The sequence below is a fragment of the Vicugna pacos genome, chromosome 21 (genome assembly GCF_048564905.1).
Source record: "Vicugna pacos chromosome 21, VicPac4, whole genome shotgun sequence".
NCBI lineage: Eukaryota > Metazoa > Chordata > Mammalia > Artiodactyla > Camelidae > Vicugna > Vicugna pacos.
The window spans coordinates 11,315,478-11,334,366 of record NC_133007.1 but is presented as its reverse complement, the minus strand read 5'-3'; the positions used below and the strand labels follow the sequence as shown (position 1 = coordinate 11,334,366).

The window sequence follows — 18,889 nt, the reverse complement described above, 5'->3', positions numbered from 1 at the left end:
CACTGGTCCTTCGGCTCCTTGTCTGCCTCCAATGAATGATAGTCTTAAGAAGCGCAGCCCAGCCCCTCCTCCTCACAGGAGAAATCCCGGAAGAGCAGGGCTGAGGGTCGGGAGTCTGGAACCTGTACTCACACCCAGCACTGGGTGCTCGTTTCCAGGTCTGCAGCCGGGGACCGAGTATAACATCACCGTTGTCCCCATGAGGGGAGACCTCGAGGGCAAGCCGATTCTTCTGAACGGCAGGACAGGTAAGAGCCGCGGGGAGGCACTGTGAATGTGTCTCACGTTTGCATTCTGATACTTGGCTTGGCTGACTCCTCTTTGCATAATAACTCTGGGATTTGTGTATGGAGAGAGCCTGTCTCTTTGTGTACTGACATCTTTCTTTCTTTTTTTAAAATTGAAGTATAGTTGATTTACAATATTGTGTTAGTTTCTGGTGTACAGCATAGTGATTCAGATACACACATAGATACATATTCTTTTTTCATACTCTTATCCGTTATGGTTTTTTATAAGATATTGAATATAGTTCCCTGTGCCATACAGTAGGACCTTGTTGTTTATCTATTTTATATGTAGTAATTTTTATCTGCTAATCTCAAACTCCTAATTTATCCCTCCCCCACCCTCTTCTGCTTTGGTAGCCATTAATTTGATTCTATGTCTGTGAATCTGTTTCTGTTTTGTAATTAAGTCTATTTGTGTCACATTTTAGATTCTACATATAAGTGATATCATATGGTATTTGTCTTTGTCTGACTTACTTCACTTAGTATGATAATCTCTAGGTCCATCCATGTTGCTGCAAATGGCGTTATTTCATTCTTTTTTATGGCTGAGTAGTATTCCACTGTGTATATATACACCACATCTTCTTTATCCATTCATCTGTTGATGGACATTTAGTTTGCTTCCATGTCTTGGCTATTGTAAATAGTGCTGCTGTGTACATTGGGGTGCATGTATCTTTTTGAACTGGAGTTTTCTTTGGATATATGCCCAGGAGTGGGATTGCTGGGTCATTTGGCAGCTCTATTTTTTGTACTGACATATTTTGAGGGGTAGGAGAAGGGAGGGAAACTTCTTTTATTTCAGATTTTTCTTGCCATTGACAACTTCTGCCAAGATCTTGGAGTCAAGCAGAAAGGCCACTTCTGACACCTTTCTGCTTATTTTAATAGCTTCAATCACTGGATTATTTTTAAGACATTTATGACTCCATATCACCCAAGACAGATAATTTATAGCTTTTTTCTTGTCATTCCTGTGTTTTTTCCTCTGACAAACACACTTAGGGAGTTTGCTTTAAAATGTCAAAAGATATTAAAAAGACTTTCACATGGGAGTAGCAGTACACTTAGCATCTATGGACTGAGAAAATATATAATGACAAACACTGCTATACATCAGTAACATTTGAGAATAAGTTTATAATGTATTAACCAGAAAAGAATTTGAAATCATGGTAGTCGTACATGCTAGATCCTAGGTAATGTTTAGTTTTCAGACAATGCTTGAGCTCATATTGAACTGTGCTCCTGCCAACTCACTTGGGAGGCGGTGATCTAGAACCTGATGCCACCAGGTAGAGGCTAATCCTTGGAGCCAGCAAAGAAGGGGTCTTTGAATTTTGAGACTTCTTGGAAAAGTTCTGTAATTCCTTTCATTTCAGTCCTGGCAGTAGCTGGTTGGGGTGGTGAGAATAAGGGTGAGACAGTACAAGAACTGAATTTACTCTTTTGGCTGCCTAACAGATTACACATCTGGAGTGTGAAGGAGTTATATAGTTGGGCAGTTATGGAGGATAAAGTATAATTTAATTTACCAGTTATGCAATGTGGACTGTGTAGCCTGCTGGAATGGTGGACTAGTGAAACATGTGAGTGAATTGGCAAATGGCAAGTCCTTCCTCACTTCCAGTGACTTTCTCTTTAGCTGTGAAATAATTGAGAGCCTAGCGTCTGCCAGGCATTATACTAACTAAACACTTCTCGTGAATTTTCTCATTTCATTCTCATCATAATCCTGTGTGGCAGGTCCCGTTATGATTTCTAAGTCACATATAAGAAAACTGAGGCACGGAGAAATAAAGCTCAAGATTGCCCAGTCAGGAAATGACGGAGCTGGGATTTGAACACAGGATGTCCAACTTGGTGAATGCAAAACTAAAATGCCACCGACTTTTACTTTTCTGTCCATTATTTCTGGTTCATTTTCATACTATTTTCTCCCTAAGTTAAAAAAAAAATCTGTGACTCCTCCTTGTCTTTGAATCCTGTGTCTTTGACGTAGACTCCTTTTATCTAGGCCTCCATGGGTGGGCTTGTCCAACGTGGACCATTGTTATTGTCAGAACTTGCCAACAGGAAGCCTTCCTGCAGCTGGACTGTTCTTGGGGTTCCCTAACACAGAAGGCTTATCTCTACCTTGTGGGTTTGTTCACATTGTTTCCCCTGCCTGGAAAATCCTCCACTGTTATCTCTAGCTATCAGTTAATTCAGCTCAATGGGTGTTAATTGCAGAATATCACTGAGCCCTAGAGATATGGTCCCCTTAGATGCTCCCAAAGGTAAGTCCTGGCCCCTTCCTGTGAACCCTCAGGGGTTCACAGCAGTAATACCGCTTATCCTTCCAGGATCAGCTCTGACCTTAGTTGCTCCGCTGAGGCCTTCAGGACCATATTTAATAGCAGCCATCTTTGCCCATGAGTTCCTAGAGCATTAATCACACGTGGCCTTGAATTGCTAGTTAACCTTTCAAGTATGTTATCCTAACTACAAGATGAACATTCCAGAAGTGTTTTTACTGTCAATTATATCCTAAAAGCAGGATGGGCTATTTTATTGGATTGCAAATAAATTTGTGTCATATGTCTTAACAACCAAAAAAAAAAAAAAAGAAAAGACACAATAATTTCTGAGGTCAGGAAACACCCCAAACCTGGCTAGACTGTTAATTATGTAAGGGGAAAAAAAAGAATCCCTCTTTTCTCCAGATGTTTTGCATTCCAGGAGATGGAAAAACACACTGGGATATACGAATGTACAAACACATGTGGGGAGGAAATGGCACAGTTCAGGCATTTTGCATTTAACAAGTCACTTAGTGGAACTAACACCACAAAAGGGAAAGGGCCGGTTGAAAATCCTCACCCTATGAACACACTCAAAGTGCTCTGAAGCGCCTTCCAGTAAGGCAGGGCTTTAGAAGCAGGTCAACTTCCAGAGAAGTGAGCGCCAGCCAGGCCAGCGTCTCCTCCATCAGACCCTCACAGCCACTTCCCATCACATGACGAGAGAGGCCGGCCCCTAACTGAGAGGTGGTTCTCTCTCCTTTTAGACTTCATTTCTGCATCTGTACAATGAAAGGCTGGATTAAATGAGTTTCAAGTCCGTCTCTTGTTTTTTTCCTATGATTATGATTCTTTTAATAACGTCTATGATTCATTCCTTTCCGTGGTGAGTCTACAACAAAGGACTACTTGCTTTGTTATAATCTCACGCGCTCCCAGGCACAGCAGAGCGTACGCCTAGCACATTCACTTGTTCACTTTTCTCAGACTTTCCCCCTCAGATGATGCTAAGAACTAGAAGTTTCGGCAACTCTTATTACGCTTCTCGCTTTTTATTGCTTTCCAAACACAGCGCTTCATTTGAAATGGCCCAGCCCCTGAAACTTTCCTTCGCAGCCTCCTTCACAGTGCAAAACGAGCTCCTGCCAGCATTCAGAACTCCTCTCTCTCCCACAGCCACCCCACACAGACACCCAGGAGCTGCAGAATGATAACGGTCTCCAGCATTTGGGGACCCACTGCATTGCAGGTGCCATGGGGGCTTTGTAAACGTCATCTTTGGTCTTTACAATAGCATTGTAAGCATTATTATTCCCATTTTACAGATGAGGGGACTGAAGCCTACACAGTTTAGGAAACTCAGGGTGAACTAGTGAATGGTGTTTGAACTTAGGTTTGTTTTTGAGAAGCAAAGCTAGAGGGCAGCAGGAGGGTGGGCTGATATGATCTCTTCTGAGCACATTCTCTACAAATGGTACCTTTTGAATACTTTTATTGCCAAATGAAAAGCAGTAGAGGAGACCTGGGAAATCATAGCTCCTGTAGTCCAGAGGCACTGCTTCCGTGAACCCACCTTCAAACCAGTAGCATAGGCCCCGTCCCCCATCCATTTCCCCAAGCCCACATCCCGTAGATTTGAGACCCTGGCTGCGCCGTCTTCCACTCTGCCAACTGCGTGACTCACAGGTGGTCGCTGTGAACGCAGAAGGCTCTCCCTGATGCCCGTGGCCACGGGTTGGAGTGTGGACCTGGGTGCTGTTGGATGTGCCAGCGTAGACCCATGACGGCCGTACCCTCCCCAGCCCTGTGGTGAATCTGGTTATGAAGTAGAATAAACTTGCCTGATGTGCCTTGAGCTCTTAACTAGCTTTCTCTATATACCCAGTTTTGTAAGTTAGATCTCTTTAAAGTGGGACTTACCTTTTCTAATACACTCATTCAAAAATGACTCCTACCTGCCAAGCCTTGTAAGTCTAGTTTTAAATCTCTCTAGCCTTAAATGGCCCCGAGAAAGGTCCCACTGGGGCTGCTAGTGTCCAGCAGGTGTGAAGCTGCAGCCTAACGGGGAAGTTGGGGTCGGGGCAGGAGAGCCTGGGTCCTGGTTGCGGTGGCTGCTATGACTCAGAGGGGACTTGGCTGGCTGCTGCAGCTACTGAAAGGCTTTGTTCCACGGAAGAAACTGTTTATGATCCCCCACATTCCTTCTCGGCAGAGACAGAGGTTTTGGTCCTGCTAAGCTGGGTTATTCCAATAATGTGGCCTCCGTGTGGGGCGTCCCATCACGGGAGCTTTCCTCTTATATCCGTGTCTTGGCATCTGATTCCCACCCTGAAGTTTGTCAAGGAGAAGAGCAGCTCTTTGAAGAGCCCCCTTCTGACTTAAGTTGTTGTTTTTAGGGAATTGTGAGAAAGGGGACAGGGAGTCCTGAGTTCCAGGCTGGCCCAGCCTCTCACTGGCATTGAGTTTGGGGAAGTCACATCTCCTCCCTGGTCTCGGTCTCTGTCACCTTGACATGGTGTGATTCTATTTTTCCTCCCTACCTTCTCCCTCTTCATAGCCAAGAGGCCTGTTCCCGGATTTTCTCCACTCCTGAGGGTGCTGGGGCTGCTGGGGGGAAAGGGCGCTTCAGGGGTGGTTACTGCTTCCTCCGCCCACCCACGCGGATTGGTGGCTCTTGAGAGGGCTGCACACTCCGGCCCCTGAGCCTGCAAAGCCGTGGGTCTGTGCCGTGGGTCCTGGCAGCTACAGTGGCAGGTCTGGGGCAAGGAGAGGTGGCGGGAGGCACTTCCGGGACCGTGGGTTGTACAGATGTGGGTCACTTTGGAGAGGCTGAGGGCCGGGGACTTCAAGACTATCCTCACTTCTCCAGTCCCAATATCCCCACTCCCACTTCAGCACTACTTTCCTGGGATGGACATAGCACCATGGGAGGCTGTAATCATTCCTCCCTGTCACTTGCAGGCTCATGCTTTGTGCAGAAAAGGGCAACAGGGCGGGGAGGGAGTCCTCTCTGTCACTGTGCACACTTTCTCCTGAGCATCCTCTTAGAGCCTGCTGGAGCCTCTAGAGGCCCAGGGCATGGCCCTGCTGGTGTCTGTGTTCTGACTGCCCGGCCCCTTTGTCCCAAGAGGTCTGCTCTGCCAGGGAGACGTGCTCAGCGCTTGTCTCCCAGAGGCAGCAATCTGGGACCGTTTCCTCTCTCTGGTTGTCAGTCCAAGTTCCAATCCACGAGCGCTGCTGGATTTCAGATCGTAGGAAATTTCCAGGTCACGCTGAATTGTATTTGCAATTGCTATTATCATTCGCAGAAGTAATAGTTCCGTAAGAAGAGGCTGGTGACGGTGCCGCTCAGCCCATAGTGGTGTGAAGTGGAAATGTGTGATCTTCAGTAGGTACAGCTGGGTTCACATCTTGGCTCTACCACTTAACCTGTCCAAAAGCAAACTCTTGGACCCATTCCTCTCCCTGGCCTCTACTGCAAGCCCTGTGCTCCCTCAGACCTACCATCTCTGTAAGTGGTCACCCTTTCGTGCAAATTGCTCAAGACCCAAACCAACAAGGCATTATATCCCACATCGAATTCATCAGTGGATTCTGGCAGCTTTATCTTTGAAATCTCCCCAGTCCATCCTTTCTCATGACTTCCATCTGCCACAGTTGTCCACCTTCCCGTCATCTCACATGCAAACTCCTGTAGTGGCCTCCTTGGTGACCTCCGCTCCTGACCTGCTACAGTCCGTGCTCTCTTCAGCAGCCAGAGGGATCCTTTTATAACACGAGTCAGATCAAGCCATTCTTCTTTACAAATCCCCAAGAAGCATCTCATCTCATTCAGTGCAAAAGCCAAGTCACTACTGTGAATTTCAAAGCCGTCCACCAGCCCACTCACCTCACTGGCCTCACCTCCAGCCATTCAACCTCCTCACTTACTCTGTCCAGATGCACTGGCCTCCTTCTGTTCCTGCATAAGTGGAACAGGGCCTTTGAATCTGCTGTTCCCTCTGCCTGGAATGAGGTTCCTCAGGTGGTACACGGACTGCTGCCTTATTCATTTAGGTTTTTGCTCAAATATTATCTTCTCACTAACACAGATCTTTCCTGACCTTCTTTCTAAAATCACAAATATCTTTTGCTCATCATTTTCTAATTCCTTTCCCTTTCCCTATTGGACTTCCTAATTCTATCACCACTTGCTTAGTGTCTGACTCCTCCAGGAGAACGTGAGCTCCACGTTAGAGAGTCTTTATTCTTTTCATTGCTTTTATTCGTTTCCTAGGGCTGCTGTAACCAAGTACCAGAAACTGGGTGGCTTCAAACAGGGATTGTCTCCTGGTGGTGGAGGCTAGAAGTCTGAAATCAAGGTGTCAGCAGGGCCACACTCTCTCTGACGGTTCTGGGGAGAATCCTTCCTTGTCTCTTCTGGCGTCTGGTGTTCGTCGGCAGTCCTCAGCATCCTTTGCCTCATAGCTGAAGCATTGCAATCCCCTGTGTGTCTTCATCTTGCCTTCCCTTTGTATGTGTTTGTCTCAGTATCCAGATTTCCCCCTTTTATAAGGACAGCAGTCATATTAGATCAGGCCCACCCTAATGACCTCATTTTAACTTACCTCTAGAAATATCCTGTTTCTAAATAAGGTCACATTTTGAGGTACTAGGGGTTAACACTCAGATATATCTTTTTGGTGAAAAGGGCACAATTTAACTCATAACACTGCTGAGTCCTCAACTCCAAGTAGGCACTCAATGATTGTTTAAAGAATAAGTCAGTGGCTACATTTTACTATCTGAGTTAACTTGGACAGATTATTGAATCTCTGTGAGCCTGGCGTGTAACTAGTGACCTAAAAATGATAACCATGATTATTTTTCCAAACTAGTACATGGAGAATCTGATAAATGCCTTATGTCATTACTATGAGTGGAAAGCACCTGGCACTTAGTACATAGTCAATAAATGTCAGTTGATTTATTAAATAAAATATGCACTGTCTCTGGTGATGGAACATATTTCATTTCCTTGTACACAAGGGGCACACACAGCCACTGTGCTCAAGCAAGGTGCACTGCAGTTGATGTTAAAGAATGCAGCTATGTAACATTGTAACTTCTTTGCTGGAAAACTTGGCCAAGAGAACCAGAGCACATGGGGAAGAAGAACAATGCTTAGATTTCTGGGAGTAAGAGGCTGTTTTCCGTGTCTTTACCAAAAAGGTTACTGACCTATGTGTAAGGAGGGTTCTCAGGGCAAGCGTCTGTATCAATGACCTGAGTGATTGTACTCAGAAAACTTACTTATTACGTTTGCAAATGACAAGAAGCTGGAAAGGAAAGTGGGCATGTTGGATGAAAGGCTAAATTATAAATGGAATCCATAAGACAAAATATAATGAGGATAAATGGTGGGTCCAGGGCATGTATGGTTGGCATGGAGAATATGTGGCTTAACGTGAAGGTTCTTAACCTTTGGTGTGCTTCGGAATCTCCTGCGGAACTTTGTGCATTTGTTTTTTAAACAGAGCTGTGAGGGTGTATTTGAGATCTTCTGAAGTAAACCCTCTGGAGGTGGTACTTGATAGGTGTCCGGTGTTGACAAAGTTTGACAACCCCTGGGTTAACAGGGACATGTGTGAAAAAACTTAGGGATTTTCCGAGGCTGTGGACTGAGGATATACTATTGGGGTGTAAAGTGTCGGGGATGTAGAGGGCATGTTGTTCTGGGTTGGTCCTTCTGAAATATAAACTGTGCATGAGCAGGGGTTTCTGACTGTTTCGTTAATTGGTGACTCCCGTGCGCCATTACATTCCATGGCATAGAATGGGTGCTCAATGAATTGTTGAATGAATGAACTGAGTTTGGGGAATTTTTCTCTGAAAAGGGAAAGACAGGAGCATGTCTAGATGGAAGTGCTAGGTCTAGAAACTGTAAGTTGGACGTTGGGAAGTTGATAATAAAAGTTTATAATGTAATATGATATACTTTATATAATACCTTTTAACTTATAAGTGGATGGATAAATTAGAGAGGTGGAGCTGTTTTGATTAGAGGAGAATTAGGAAGGAAAATGATGATTATTCTTGAATACTTGCTGGATCATCTCCTATTTGCCTAGTGAGGGCACACATACTTGAAGGAGTTGTCCTTCAAGTGGTCGCACTTGGAGAAGTTTTCTCTAATGTGCTCAGTGATCTAAAATTGAACGTCCGAGGGGGAGGGTATAGCTCAGTGGTAGAGTGCACGCTTAGCATGCACAAGGTCCTGGATTCAATCCACAGTATTGTCGATAAAATAAATAATAAATAAATAAACCTAGTTACCTCCCCCCTCCAAAAAAACTCCCCCAAATAAAAATTAAAAAAATAAGAATTAAAAATAAGTAAATAAAAATGGAATTCCATCAGGAGGGCCTTTCCCACCTTAGGGTTCCAGCAGAGGCCTGTTGTCCACCTGTCATGGGTGATGGAGAGAGCCTCCTGCATTGCACAGACTATGAAGCCAGGCCATCCAGATGAACTAGATCTTGAAACATCTGTGATCTCGGCCAGCCAGGTGTCTTCTCTAATTTTTCTTTCTTGAATATTTTTATGAAGAAATTGATAGTCCAGCCAATGTGGTCACTGATCGAGTGACGGAAGACACGGCGGTGGTCTCCTGGGACCCAGTCCGGGCCATGATTGATAAGTACGTGGTACGCTACGTCTCCGCTGATGGGGAGAGCAAGGACACCGCGGTCCCCAGGGAGCAGAGCAGCACCGTGCTGACGGGCCTGCAGCCGGGAGAGGCGTACGAGGTCTACGTGTGGGCTGAGAGGGGCAACCGGGAGAGCAAGAAGGCGGACACCAAGGCCCTCACAGGTAACGGAAGAATGGGGTTCTTATCTTTTTCTACTCTCTCCCCCATCTCTAAATAAGCAGATTTCCTCATGGCCGGGAGATGGCTGATTTTTGAATCAGGAGGCGAATGCCCACCTAGCATCAACGCTTGCAGGTGTGGGAGAGGACGTGGCAAAAGCAATTTCAAGTTTCATAATTATAAATTTTTTCCCCTTTAACCTCAAGCAAAAGAGACCATCCTTTTTATTGGATACAGAAGGTCATGCTTGTTCGGGTTGGAATTCCGGAGGCAGCTCCCTCGGAGTAGAGTAACACTTTCTAATTTTCATGTTTTTGGGTGTTAAAACTCAAAACATTTGGCTGACCGTGAATTTGAATGCCTGTCTCAGTTTGCAGCGATGGCACAGGCACTTTGCCTATAATCTGGAGCTCTCTTTCAGACCATGGATATGGTTTGCCTCCTGAGTCAACATTTACCGAACGCACCGATTCTGACTTTAAGCTTTCAGAAACTGTGACAGCTCACATGCCATACAGTTGTTCTGCTCAACTTGGGCCTGCAGGTGTCCTGAGACTACACTGGGCCATGTCCCAGGCATTGCTGCCGAAACCCTCCCCTGGCACTATCCTTGAGCTCAGAGAAGCCTAATCCCGGAGACCGCCGAGGTTCCGAACACTTGACAGGAATCATAGAAAGGGATTTGCTTATTCATTGGGTTCTGTCTTGGACAGTCACTTCATGCAGAGACCCTCTGAGAATACATAATTAGTTAGGAATATGATTTCAGAAGCTTAGCTGTCCAGGTTTTAATCCCAGCTCTACCGTTTACTAACTGGGTGAGTTCCTTCACTTCTGTTCCTCAAATTCTTGTCTGTAAAATGGGGCATATGGGTATCTACATCATGAGGGTTACATGAATTAATTTGGGTAAGTGCCTGACATAGAGAGTGCTGCATACACACAGACATACACACACACATATACATACACACACACATATGTAAATACATATGCACATACATATATACATACGTACTTGATAGTCATACTTCTTCCTTAAAATGTGTCTTAGCTGGGGCTGCTGTAGCAAAATACTATCCACTAGGTGGCTTAAACACCAGAAATTTATTTCCCACAGTTCTGGAGCCTGGAAAGTTCCACAACCTGGGTGCTGGCTGATTCGGTTCCTGGCGAGAGCCCTCTGCTTGGCTTGCAGACGGCTGCCTTCTTCCTGACACGGCAGAGAGAGGACGCTCTGGCCTGTCCTTCTTAGGAAGGCGCTAACCCCATCCTGCGGGCCCTAACCTCATGATCTCATCTAAACTTAATTACCTCCCAACGGTCCCACCGCCAAAAACCATCCCAGTGGTGGTTAGGGCTTCAAAATATGAATTTGTGGGGGGCTGGGGGTGGGGACAAACATTGAGTCCACAGAGACAGTTCGTGGTGCATACACATAACCTCCTGGGTCCAGGTGGGCCCTGTCATCTCCAGGAGAAGGAGAAGGTGACAGTAAGGACGGTGAGATCTAGATTGTTTAAAGTCAAGGTCAGAAAACCTTCTGTGAAAAGCCAGAGAGCAGATGTTTTTGGCTCTGGGTGCTGAACAGTCTGTTACAACTGCTCAGCTCTGACGCTGAAATGACAGAGCAGACATAGACAACGTGTGAATGAACTAGCACAGCTGTGCTCCTGCACAACCTGATTTATAAAAATAGTCAGTGGGTCAGGCTTGGCCCATGGGCTGTAGCTTGCCATCTCCTGGTTTATATTGGACATGGCCTTCCATTTACTGGGATTTTGAGTGTTGTGAGAAGGAAGAGCATGTGGGTCAGCCTTTTGGAGACAGTGGAGGTGGGAGCAGAGAAGAGCCTTCTCCTCTCGCAGGCAGGGGTGGTGTGAGTAATTAGCCCCGGTCCTGGGGAAGCACTGGCGTGTGGCATTGCCGAGGGTGTCAGGCACAGAGCTAGGCTTTGGGGCTATAGAGATAAAGGACACATTGTGCTCACACGGTGTTCACAATCCCCCAGGTGGGGAAGACAGGTGAAAAAGAAGTGCAGAGAGCTGTATTCTAGAGCAAACAAATAACCCTGGAACTATGGGAACCTGGAAAAAGGGCACCTACCACAGACTGGGATGGGAGGGGTCATGGCAGCCCGCAGGAGGAGGAGCGCCTGAACAGGGCCTGGAAGGATAGATGGGTGGGTGTTAGCCGTGGGGGCAGCATCTGCCAAGGCCTGAGGTGTGGGGATGTGACAGGCTGGTTCTCTGTTGTGTCTTCATATGCACTTAATGAGGTATGTCATCCTTTGTGGTGCTTGTGGTGGACCGGCTGTGAGAGGGGCGGAGTAGGGAAGGATGAGGCTGGGGCACTGAAGCCTGCTCAGAATCCCAGACGCCCTGCTTGTCCTTACATGTCCGCCGTCTGCGGTGCGTCCCGTGCTCCGTGCTCCTTCTGGCAAGGTCCCGCTCGGCTACGTGTATCCCACCACGCTGGCCTGGCCGAGCGTGGCAGGTGGTGGTGCCCGGCTTCTGAATGCAGCCGCTGTCACAGAAGGCTCAGCCTTTTAAGGAGGTGGTTTCCGAAACAGGATAATAAAGGCATGCTAATCATTGCGCCCAGTTCCTTGGATTTTTGACTGTTAAAGGGTTTACATTTTGAGGAGAAAGTGGTATTTCATACTTCACATGACATTGGTAATAGCAAAGAGCTCATATATAAGCATTTACTATGCGCCGTAACCAAGAAGTAGGTACTGTTATTTCCTTCTTTGTAGAGATGAGGAGACAAGACTTAAATTACAGTTTGTCCAAAGTTGGCAACAGGAAACAGTGGAGGCCTGGTTTTAACCTAGTTTAGCTGCATAGAAACCCGTGCAGATTCTACATGTAGAATTATTTTTATCAGCCTAGACCTTAAATATCATCACTTAAAAAGTCTCCTGGTTCTCTGGCCTCAGACATAATGTTTTATATGGAAAGAACTGACAGCTCCTGCTTCTGGGATATTTTTCTTCCGAAGGAAAATATTAGAGCTGATGCAAAGATTTATTGAAGTATAATTGCTTTCAGGTACAAGGAGTCAGAAACTGAAAGAGTATAATATATAAATCCAGGGTGGAGGAGGAATTTGTAAATGCAGACTAATTCTTTTTAACCAAAGGCCATTTGTGGAAAAAGTTTATAGAGTTGAGACTTTGTCTTGGCTTTGTCTGAAAACCCATTCTTATTAAATGCAAATAGCTCAGTCTTGGAAATTTCAGACCATTTGCTTAATTAAGCCCTTAAAGAATCCCAATCATTGGCATGTAACAGACTCTGAAATTTGTTGAGGTCATCATTTGGGTTGTTTTTGTGTTGGGCTCTCACTAATTAGAGAGTTGATAAATGCCACACTCTTTCATCTCTCTTAAAGAAATTGACAGCCCCCAAAACCTGGTGACCGACCAGGTGACAGAGGACACAGCTACCGTCTCCTGGGACCCGGTGCAGGCCGTCATCGACAGGTACATGGTGCGCTACACCTCTGCTGATGGAGACGCCAGGGAGGTTCCGGTGGGCAAGGAGCAGCGCAGCACCGTCCTGACGGGCCTGAGGCCGGGCGTGGAGTACACGGTCCACGTGTGGGCGCAGAAGGGAGACCGGGAGAGCAGGAAGGCCGACACCACGGCCCCGACAGGTAACAGGATAAGGATGGTCAATTGGAATTGAATTTTGAGGGTGTGGATTTGGGTGTACATGGTACCAAAAGATGTGACTTGAACTGAGAAACTTTGCAAAGAAAGTCTTAAAGTTCAGAAAAGACAGTGAGTTCTAGTGGTGACCTCCACGTGTTGCTCTTCTCCGATGGCGATAGCCACTCACGGAGTCACTCAACTGACTAGAAGACCCAAATAAAGCTGGGTGATGCCCATGTTTTTACCAGACTCAGCAAAGACACTGTTAGGATCTGGTCATTGCAATGCTTGTGATAATCCTTACAGAATGATTGCTTAGGAAGTAGCTTTAGATAAAATGATAAATTAGATACCCTGAAGTCATGGCAGATGCCTAATGGATTGTTTTGATGGGCCATGATGTTCCTAGGAAGACAATGTCTCCCCTACATTTTAGGGAGCTGAAAGCCAAGAACATATGTCAAGTTTATAATGAGTATTCCTTTGAAAAGGAGAACCAGGGGCTGCTTTTCCCCTCAACTCCCACCTCGACTGGGAATGGGAATACCATTGCCTCGTGCTGGGAGGGCTCTGGAAGATGAACGGCATGCTGATGGGGTAGGGGGCATCTCTTACACAGCCCCAAAGCTTAGGCTTTCTCAAACATTTTCTTAAAGAAATTGACAGCCCCCAAAACCTGGTGACCGACCAGGTGACAGAGGACACAGCCACCGTCTCCTGGGACCCAGTGCAGGCCGTCATCGACAGATACATGGTGCGCTACACCTCTGCTGATGGAGACATCAGGGAGGTTCCGGTGGGCAGGGAGCAGCGCAGCACCATCCTGACGGGCCTGAGGCCAGGCGTGGAGTACACGATCCACGTGTGGGCCCAGAAGGGAGACCAGGAGAGCAGGAAGGCCGACACCACGGCCCCGACAGGTAACGGAGCATCGTCATTGTGTCACTGCTAAGCTCATGGTCTGTCTAGGCTGATTTTCCTGCTCTGACCTTGGCTGAAAGGGAAGTTGAAGGATGAGCAGGCTGGTGTCGTTGCGTGGTAAGCTGTGTACCCCTCACGTCCATGGAATGGCTTCTCCCAGAATGCATAGCTTTTCCTGTTTGGTTAAAGATCTAAGTTTCGTCTTTAAACATTGAGATGATTGCTCATTGTCCTTCGTTCTCTGCCCGTGCACCTTCTTTGTTACGAACACCTAAATGCTTCAGGTTGGGAAGGAATAAATATGAAGAAAGTGCAAGGAACTATCACGCTGAGGGACAGTTGATCCAAAAGCAGCTTCTTTGCTCTCTTTACTTGTTTAAACCCTTTCCACGGGGCTTATTTTTGTTTCTGACCTTTGGATGAATGTTTTAAGCAGAAATAATATCAGTGTTTTATTAACTGAAAATAAGCAACTATCTCATCACTTTCAGCCCCCAGCGTGTATTGTGTTGGTGATTAAGATGTCTGCATCCGTGTCATTGTACATCCTTCGTTTAAAGTTAAACCTCTCCTCTCCGTCAGCTTGGGCCCTTCGCTGCCTCAGCTCCTCTTGTATTTCCCTTCTATTCTTCAGGCGCTGTCCTTCCGGCGTGCTCACTGCAGCTTCTGACCCATTGATGTTTGGTGCAGCTGGGAGCAAATGCAGTGAGGGGTCAGGAGGAGGAGAGGGAGGGCTTTTGCTTGAGGACAACAGTCACAGCTGGCTTGGGACTGTCACGGGGCTGGAAGAGTTAAAGCTGCCTTCTTCCCCGGGGAGCACTTCCCTGGTTCTTCAGAGACACCTCCCCTGTCCTCTTTCACTCAGATCTTTCTCAGTGGTGATCCCGTGGGCACGTGCACCTCTCCTGCTGGGCACCTACTCCCCTTCCTCGGCCCACACATCTTGAGGTGCACTCCAGTGCCCTTCTTTGGGGGGGGTCACCTCACCCCTCTGGGTGATCCTCTTGGGCAGCTTCTAAAACAATCCCAGATGGGCTCTCCTGTCCTTGGCCCACACCTGGACCTGGGGAACACACACACACGTCCTTTGTCTGTGCAGCCAGATGTTCTGCGGGGCTGCAGCCTCTGGTCACTCTGCAGCAGAGCAGCCCACCGTTTAGTCTCCTCTCAGATATTTTGGGTACGTGTCAGACACCAGCCCATGGTGCTCCCCAGTCTTTGGGCAGGTTTCTCAACCGTGGCGCTGTTGATATTGTGGGCTGGCTAATTCTTTGTTGCAGGGGTCTGTCTCGCACACTGAAGGTTGTTTAGCCGCGTCCCTGGCCTCTAGCCATTAGAAGCCGGGAGCCTCCCCCTCGCACACTGATGGCCCCTGGTTGGGAACCACGGCCCTAGAGTGTACCTAAGCAGCTCTGTAAGGGATCCCACTGCAACTGCTTGTTCGAGGCTTGGATCTCACCCATGGGACTCACAGTGTAACTCTCCCCAGAGAAGTCCACTCTTGAAGTCCCACCTTTTTGCGCTTTCCAACCTCTTTCATAGTCTGGAGAGGGTTGGTCAGTCAAGGGCCACAGAACTGTTGGTCCCACTTTGGCTGTAGGTTCCTCAGGTTGGAATGTAGGTACCAATTTTCTTGGGGTCGCAGCCTAAGCCCAGGTAGGAATAGTCCCACTTGAACATGCCATTGCACCTATGTGACAGGACCTAGGAGCAAAGGCTTTAGGCAAATGGCTTTTGCAGTGAGCTACAGGCGTAGCTTGGAGATGTTGCCGGTTCGTGTCCAGACCACCACAATGAAGTGAATGTCACAGTAAAGTCACGTAAATTTTTTGTTTCCCAGTGCATAACAAAGATATGTTTACGCTGCACTGTAGCCTATTAAACGTGCAATAGCATTGTCTAACAAATGTAGATGCTGTAATTAAAAAACACTTTAGTGCTAAAAAATGCTAACCATCACAGAAGCCTCCAGCGAACTGTAGTAACATCAAAGATCACTGACCACAGATCACTGTAACAAACAGAAGAGCAGTGGAAAAGTTTGAAATATGGCAGGAATTACCAAAATGTGACCCAGAGACACGAAGTGAGCAAATGCTGTTGGAAAAGTGACCCTGGTAGACTTGCTGGGCGCAAGGTTGCCACAAACCTTCAATTTGTAAAAAGCACAGTAAAGTGAAGCACAGTAAGATGAGATCTGCCTGTATGTGGAACAAAGAAGCTCTGTTATTTTCTTGGTGAATACATTCCTGAACACCTTCTCTGTGTGTGGTATGGAGGAACATAATCTGGAACACTCATAAAATATCAACAAACTCATAGCATTTAAAGTAGCTTATGGTCATTGGACATTCACTCTGTGCCAGAAACTGTCACCAGGGGTGTGTTGTTAAGTCACAGAATGCCCCCACAACTCTGTGGGAGATACACAGATATTATCTCCAGCTGCCTTTTTCTCTGTAAACACTGTAATACTGTAATATTTTCAAGGCCCCTTTTTTAGATGATATTTTTTCTCTTGGTTTTTGGAGCCACCCAGAGAGATGTGTACAATAACTATTAACAACCCCATGTTACCAATGCAGAGAAATCCATTGACTTGCCCAAGGTCACGAAACGAGTTAGTAATTTATGAAATGAGATGCACTCGTGGACCATGAGGGCTTGAAGCAACCTTAGAGTTCGTCCAACCTGAAGCCCAGGTTTACGGGTGAAGAAGCCAAGGCCATGGCTCTTGTGGCTTTGGGTCTGCTACTTATTCTTGAAAACCCATGAATTCCAGATGTGGAAAGAGGTCCACACCCACGGAACAACTGAAAATTGGCACCTGAGATAGGGAAACCATGAGAATGGGAAACGGCCTCACCCCAAGCAATGTGGCCACAAAGTCTCACTCTGTTAATACTGTTTATTCATTATCATTTTCCTTTCAGACATTGACAGCCCCCAAAATCTGGTGACTGACCAGGTGACAGAGGACACGGCCACCGTCTCCTGGGACCCGGTGCAGGCCGTCATCGACAGGTACATGGTGCGCTACACCTCCGCTGATGGAGACGCCAGGGAGGTCCCGGTGGGCAAGGAGCAGCGCAGCACCGTCCTGACGGGCCTGAGGCCGGGCGTGGAGTACACGGTCCACGTGTGGGCCCAGAAGGGAGACCGGGAGAGCAGGAAGGCCGACACCACGGCCCCGACAGGTAACGGAGCATCGTTCTTTGGGAGTGTTGGTCCTGTCATGCTAAGTCTATGGCTGGTCGAGTTTTGTTTTCCTGCTGTGACATTGGCAGTTGATGATTTATGGAAGAGCAGGATGGCAGACTTGGGTTAAACCACACACCGCCCCTCACTTCCTTTTTACACGTTATATCAAAATAAGGAGCTCATATTCGGCCTCGTACTTGATCTTCTAAAGATAAATGGTGATTTGTTTTATCCACCCACTGTTCTTCCAGTTGTGTATTTCCTTTGTGGTCACTCATTAAATATTTCTTCTTGAAATGGAAGAAATATAAAGAAACCATGTATGTTAGGATTTGTGAGCTAAGCTCTTCAGGGAAATGGCTTCTGCTGTCGACTCTTTGGAACAAAGAAGTGTTATTGCTTTCTCAGTGGATCAATCCTCTTCTGAGTGCTGTGTGCTCCATTCTGAGGCTCTTAAGGTTGCACTTTTGTACAATAACTGTTCATAATTTTTAAAGCTGTTTCATCTATGTTTCCTTGTTTTTAAAGTACAGACTTATTAAGTTACAATTTATGTACTATAAAATTTCACCCTTTTAAAGTGTATGATTCAGTGGTTTTTGGTATATTCAGAATTGTACCACCATCACCACTGTCCACTTCAGAATATTTTCATCACCCTCAAAACCAAACCCTGTACCCATCAGCAGTCATTCCCCATCCTTGCTTCCTCCAGCCTTAGGAAACTGCTAGCTTCTGTCTCTAGAGATTTCCTTATTCAGGACATTTCACATAAATAGATTCATGTAACACGTAGCCTTTTGTGACTGGCTTCATTCACTAAGCATAATATTTTCAAGGTTCATCCATGTTGTAGCTTGTATCCATGCCTCATTTTATTGCTGAATAATATTCCATTATTGGATATAATACATTTTGTTTTTCCATTTGTCAGTGGATGAGCATTTGGACTGTTTCCATTTTTGGTTATTGTGAATAATGATGTTTATGAGCATTTGTGTACAAATTTTTGTGTGGACGTATGTTTTCACTTCTTTCAGCAATCCACCTAGGAGTGGAATTGCGGGGTCATATGGTAATTCAATGTTTAACTTTCGAGGAGCTGCCAAATTGTTTCCAGAGAGGTGGCACTATTTTATAGTCCTACCAGCAATGAATGAGAATTATATTCCTCATTTAGTTGGTACTCAGAGGAATTTGTTGAGGTGGCTAGATGAGGAATCAATGTCTCCATTTTACAGTTGAGAAACCTCAAAGACAGAGACGTGAATGATTTCTACAAGTCCCAAAGTTAGCGGCTGATTCATGGCGTCAGACTTGTGGAATAGTCAGAGAATCTTATGGCGCCTTAAAATCCGTTTGGCAAGGCCCACATTTTACAAGTGAGGAACGGCGGCCCAGCCAGAGGAGACAGAGTTGTTCAGGGCCGCCTCTGGCTGATGGCGGAGCTGGGCCGAGATCCTTGGTCTGCTGACTCCAGCCCAGGGCTCCTTCTGCCCTCTGCTCCTGCCCCTCTGCTCCGGGCTGGGACTAGAATGCAGCTCTACTGACTCAGGACCTAGTGCTCATTCTACTGTTCTGTGCTGCCTCCCTGAGGACCCAAGAGTCCAGCTGTAGGGAGAAGGTCTATGTTCATGAAACAACTGAAAATCCACAGAGGAGATGGGGAAAGCATAAGAATGCA

The 18,889-nt window shown here is 46.5% G+C and overlaps 1 protein-coding gene across 4 annotated transcripts in view; it reads left to right on the top strand.

Annotated features, from left to right (window-relative positions):
* Positions 1–18,889, top strand: part of TNN (tenascin N) — a 59,558-nt gene that overhangs the window by 17,278 nt on the left and 23,391 nt on the right. For 3 of the 4 annotated variants that reach the window (XM_072946068.1, XM_072946066.1, XM_072946067.1), the window contains exons 6-10: positions 159–248; positions 9,164–9,427; positions 12,822–13,085; positions 13,740–14,003; positions 16,938–17,201. In XM_072946068.1, the coding sequence (XP_072802169.1) occupies positions 159–248; positions 9,164–9,427; positions 12,822–13,085; positions 13,740–14,003; positions 16,938–17,201 (1,146 nt within the window). The remainder of the gene's footprint in view (positions 1–158; positions 249–9,163; positions 9,428–12,821; positions 13,086–13,739; positions 14,004–16,937; positions 17,202–18,889) is intronic. The other variant, XM_072946069.1, reaches the window with a different exon arrangement.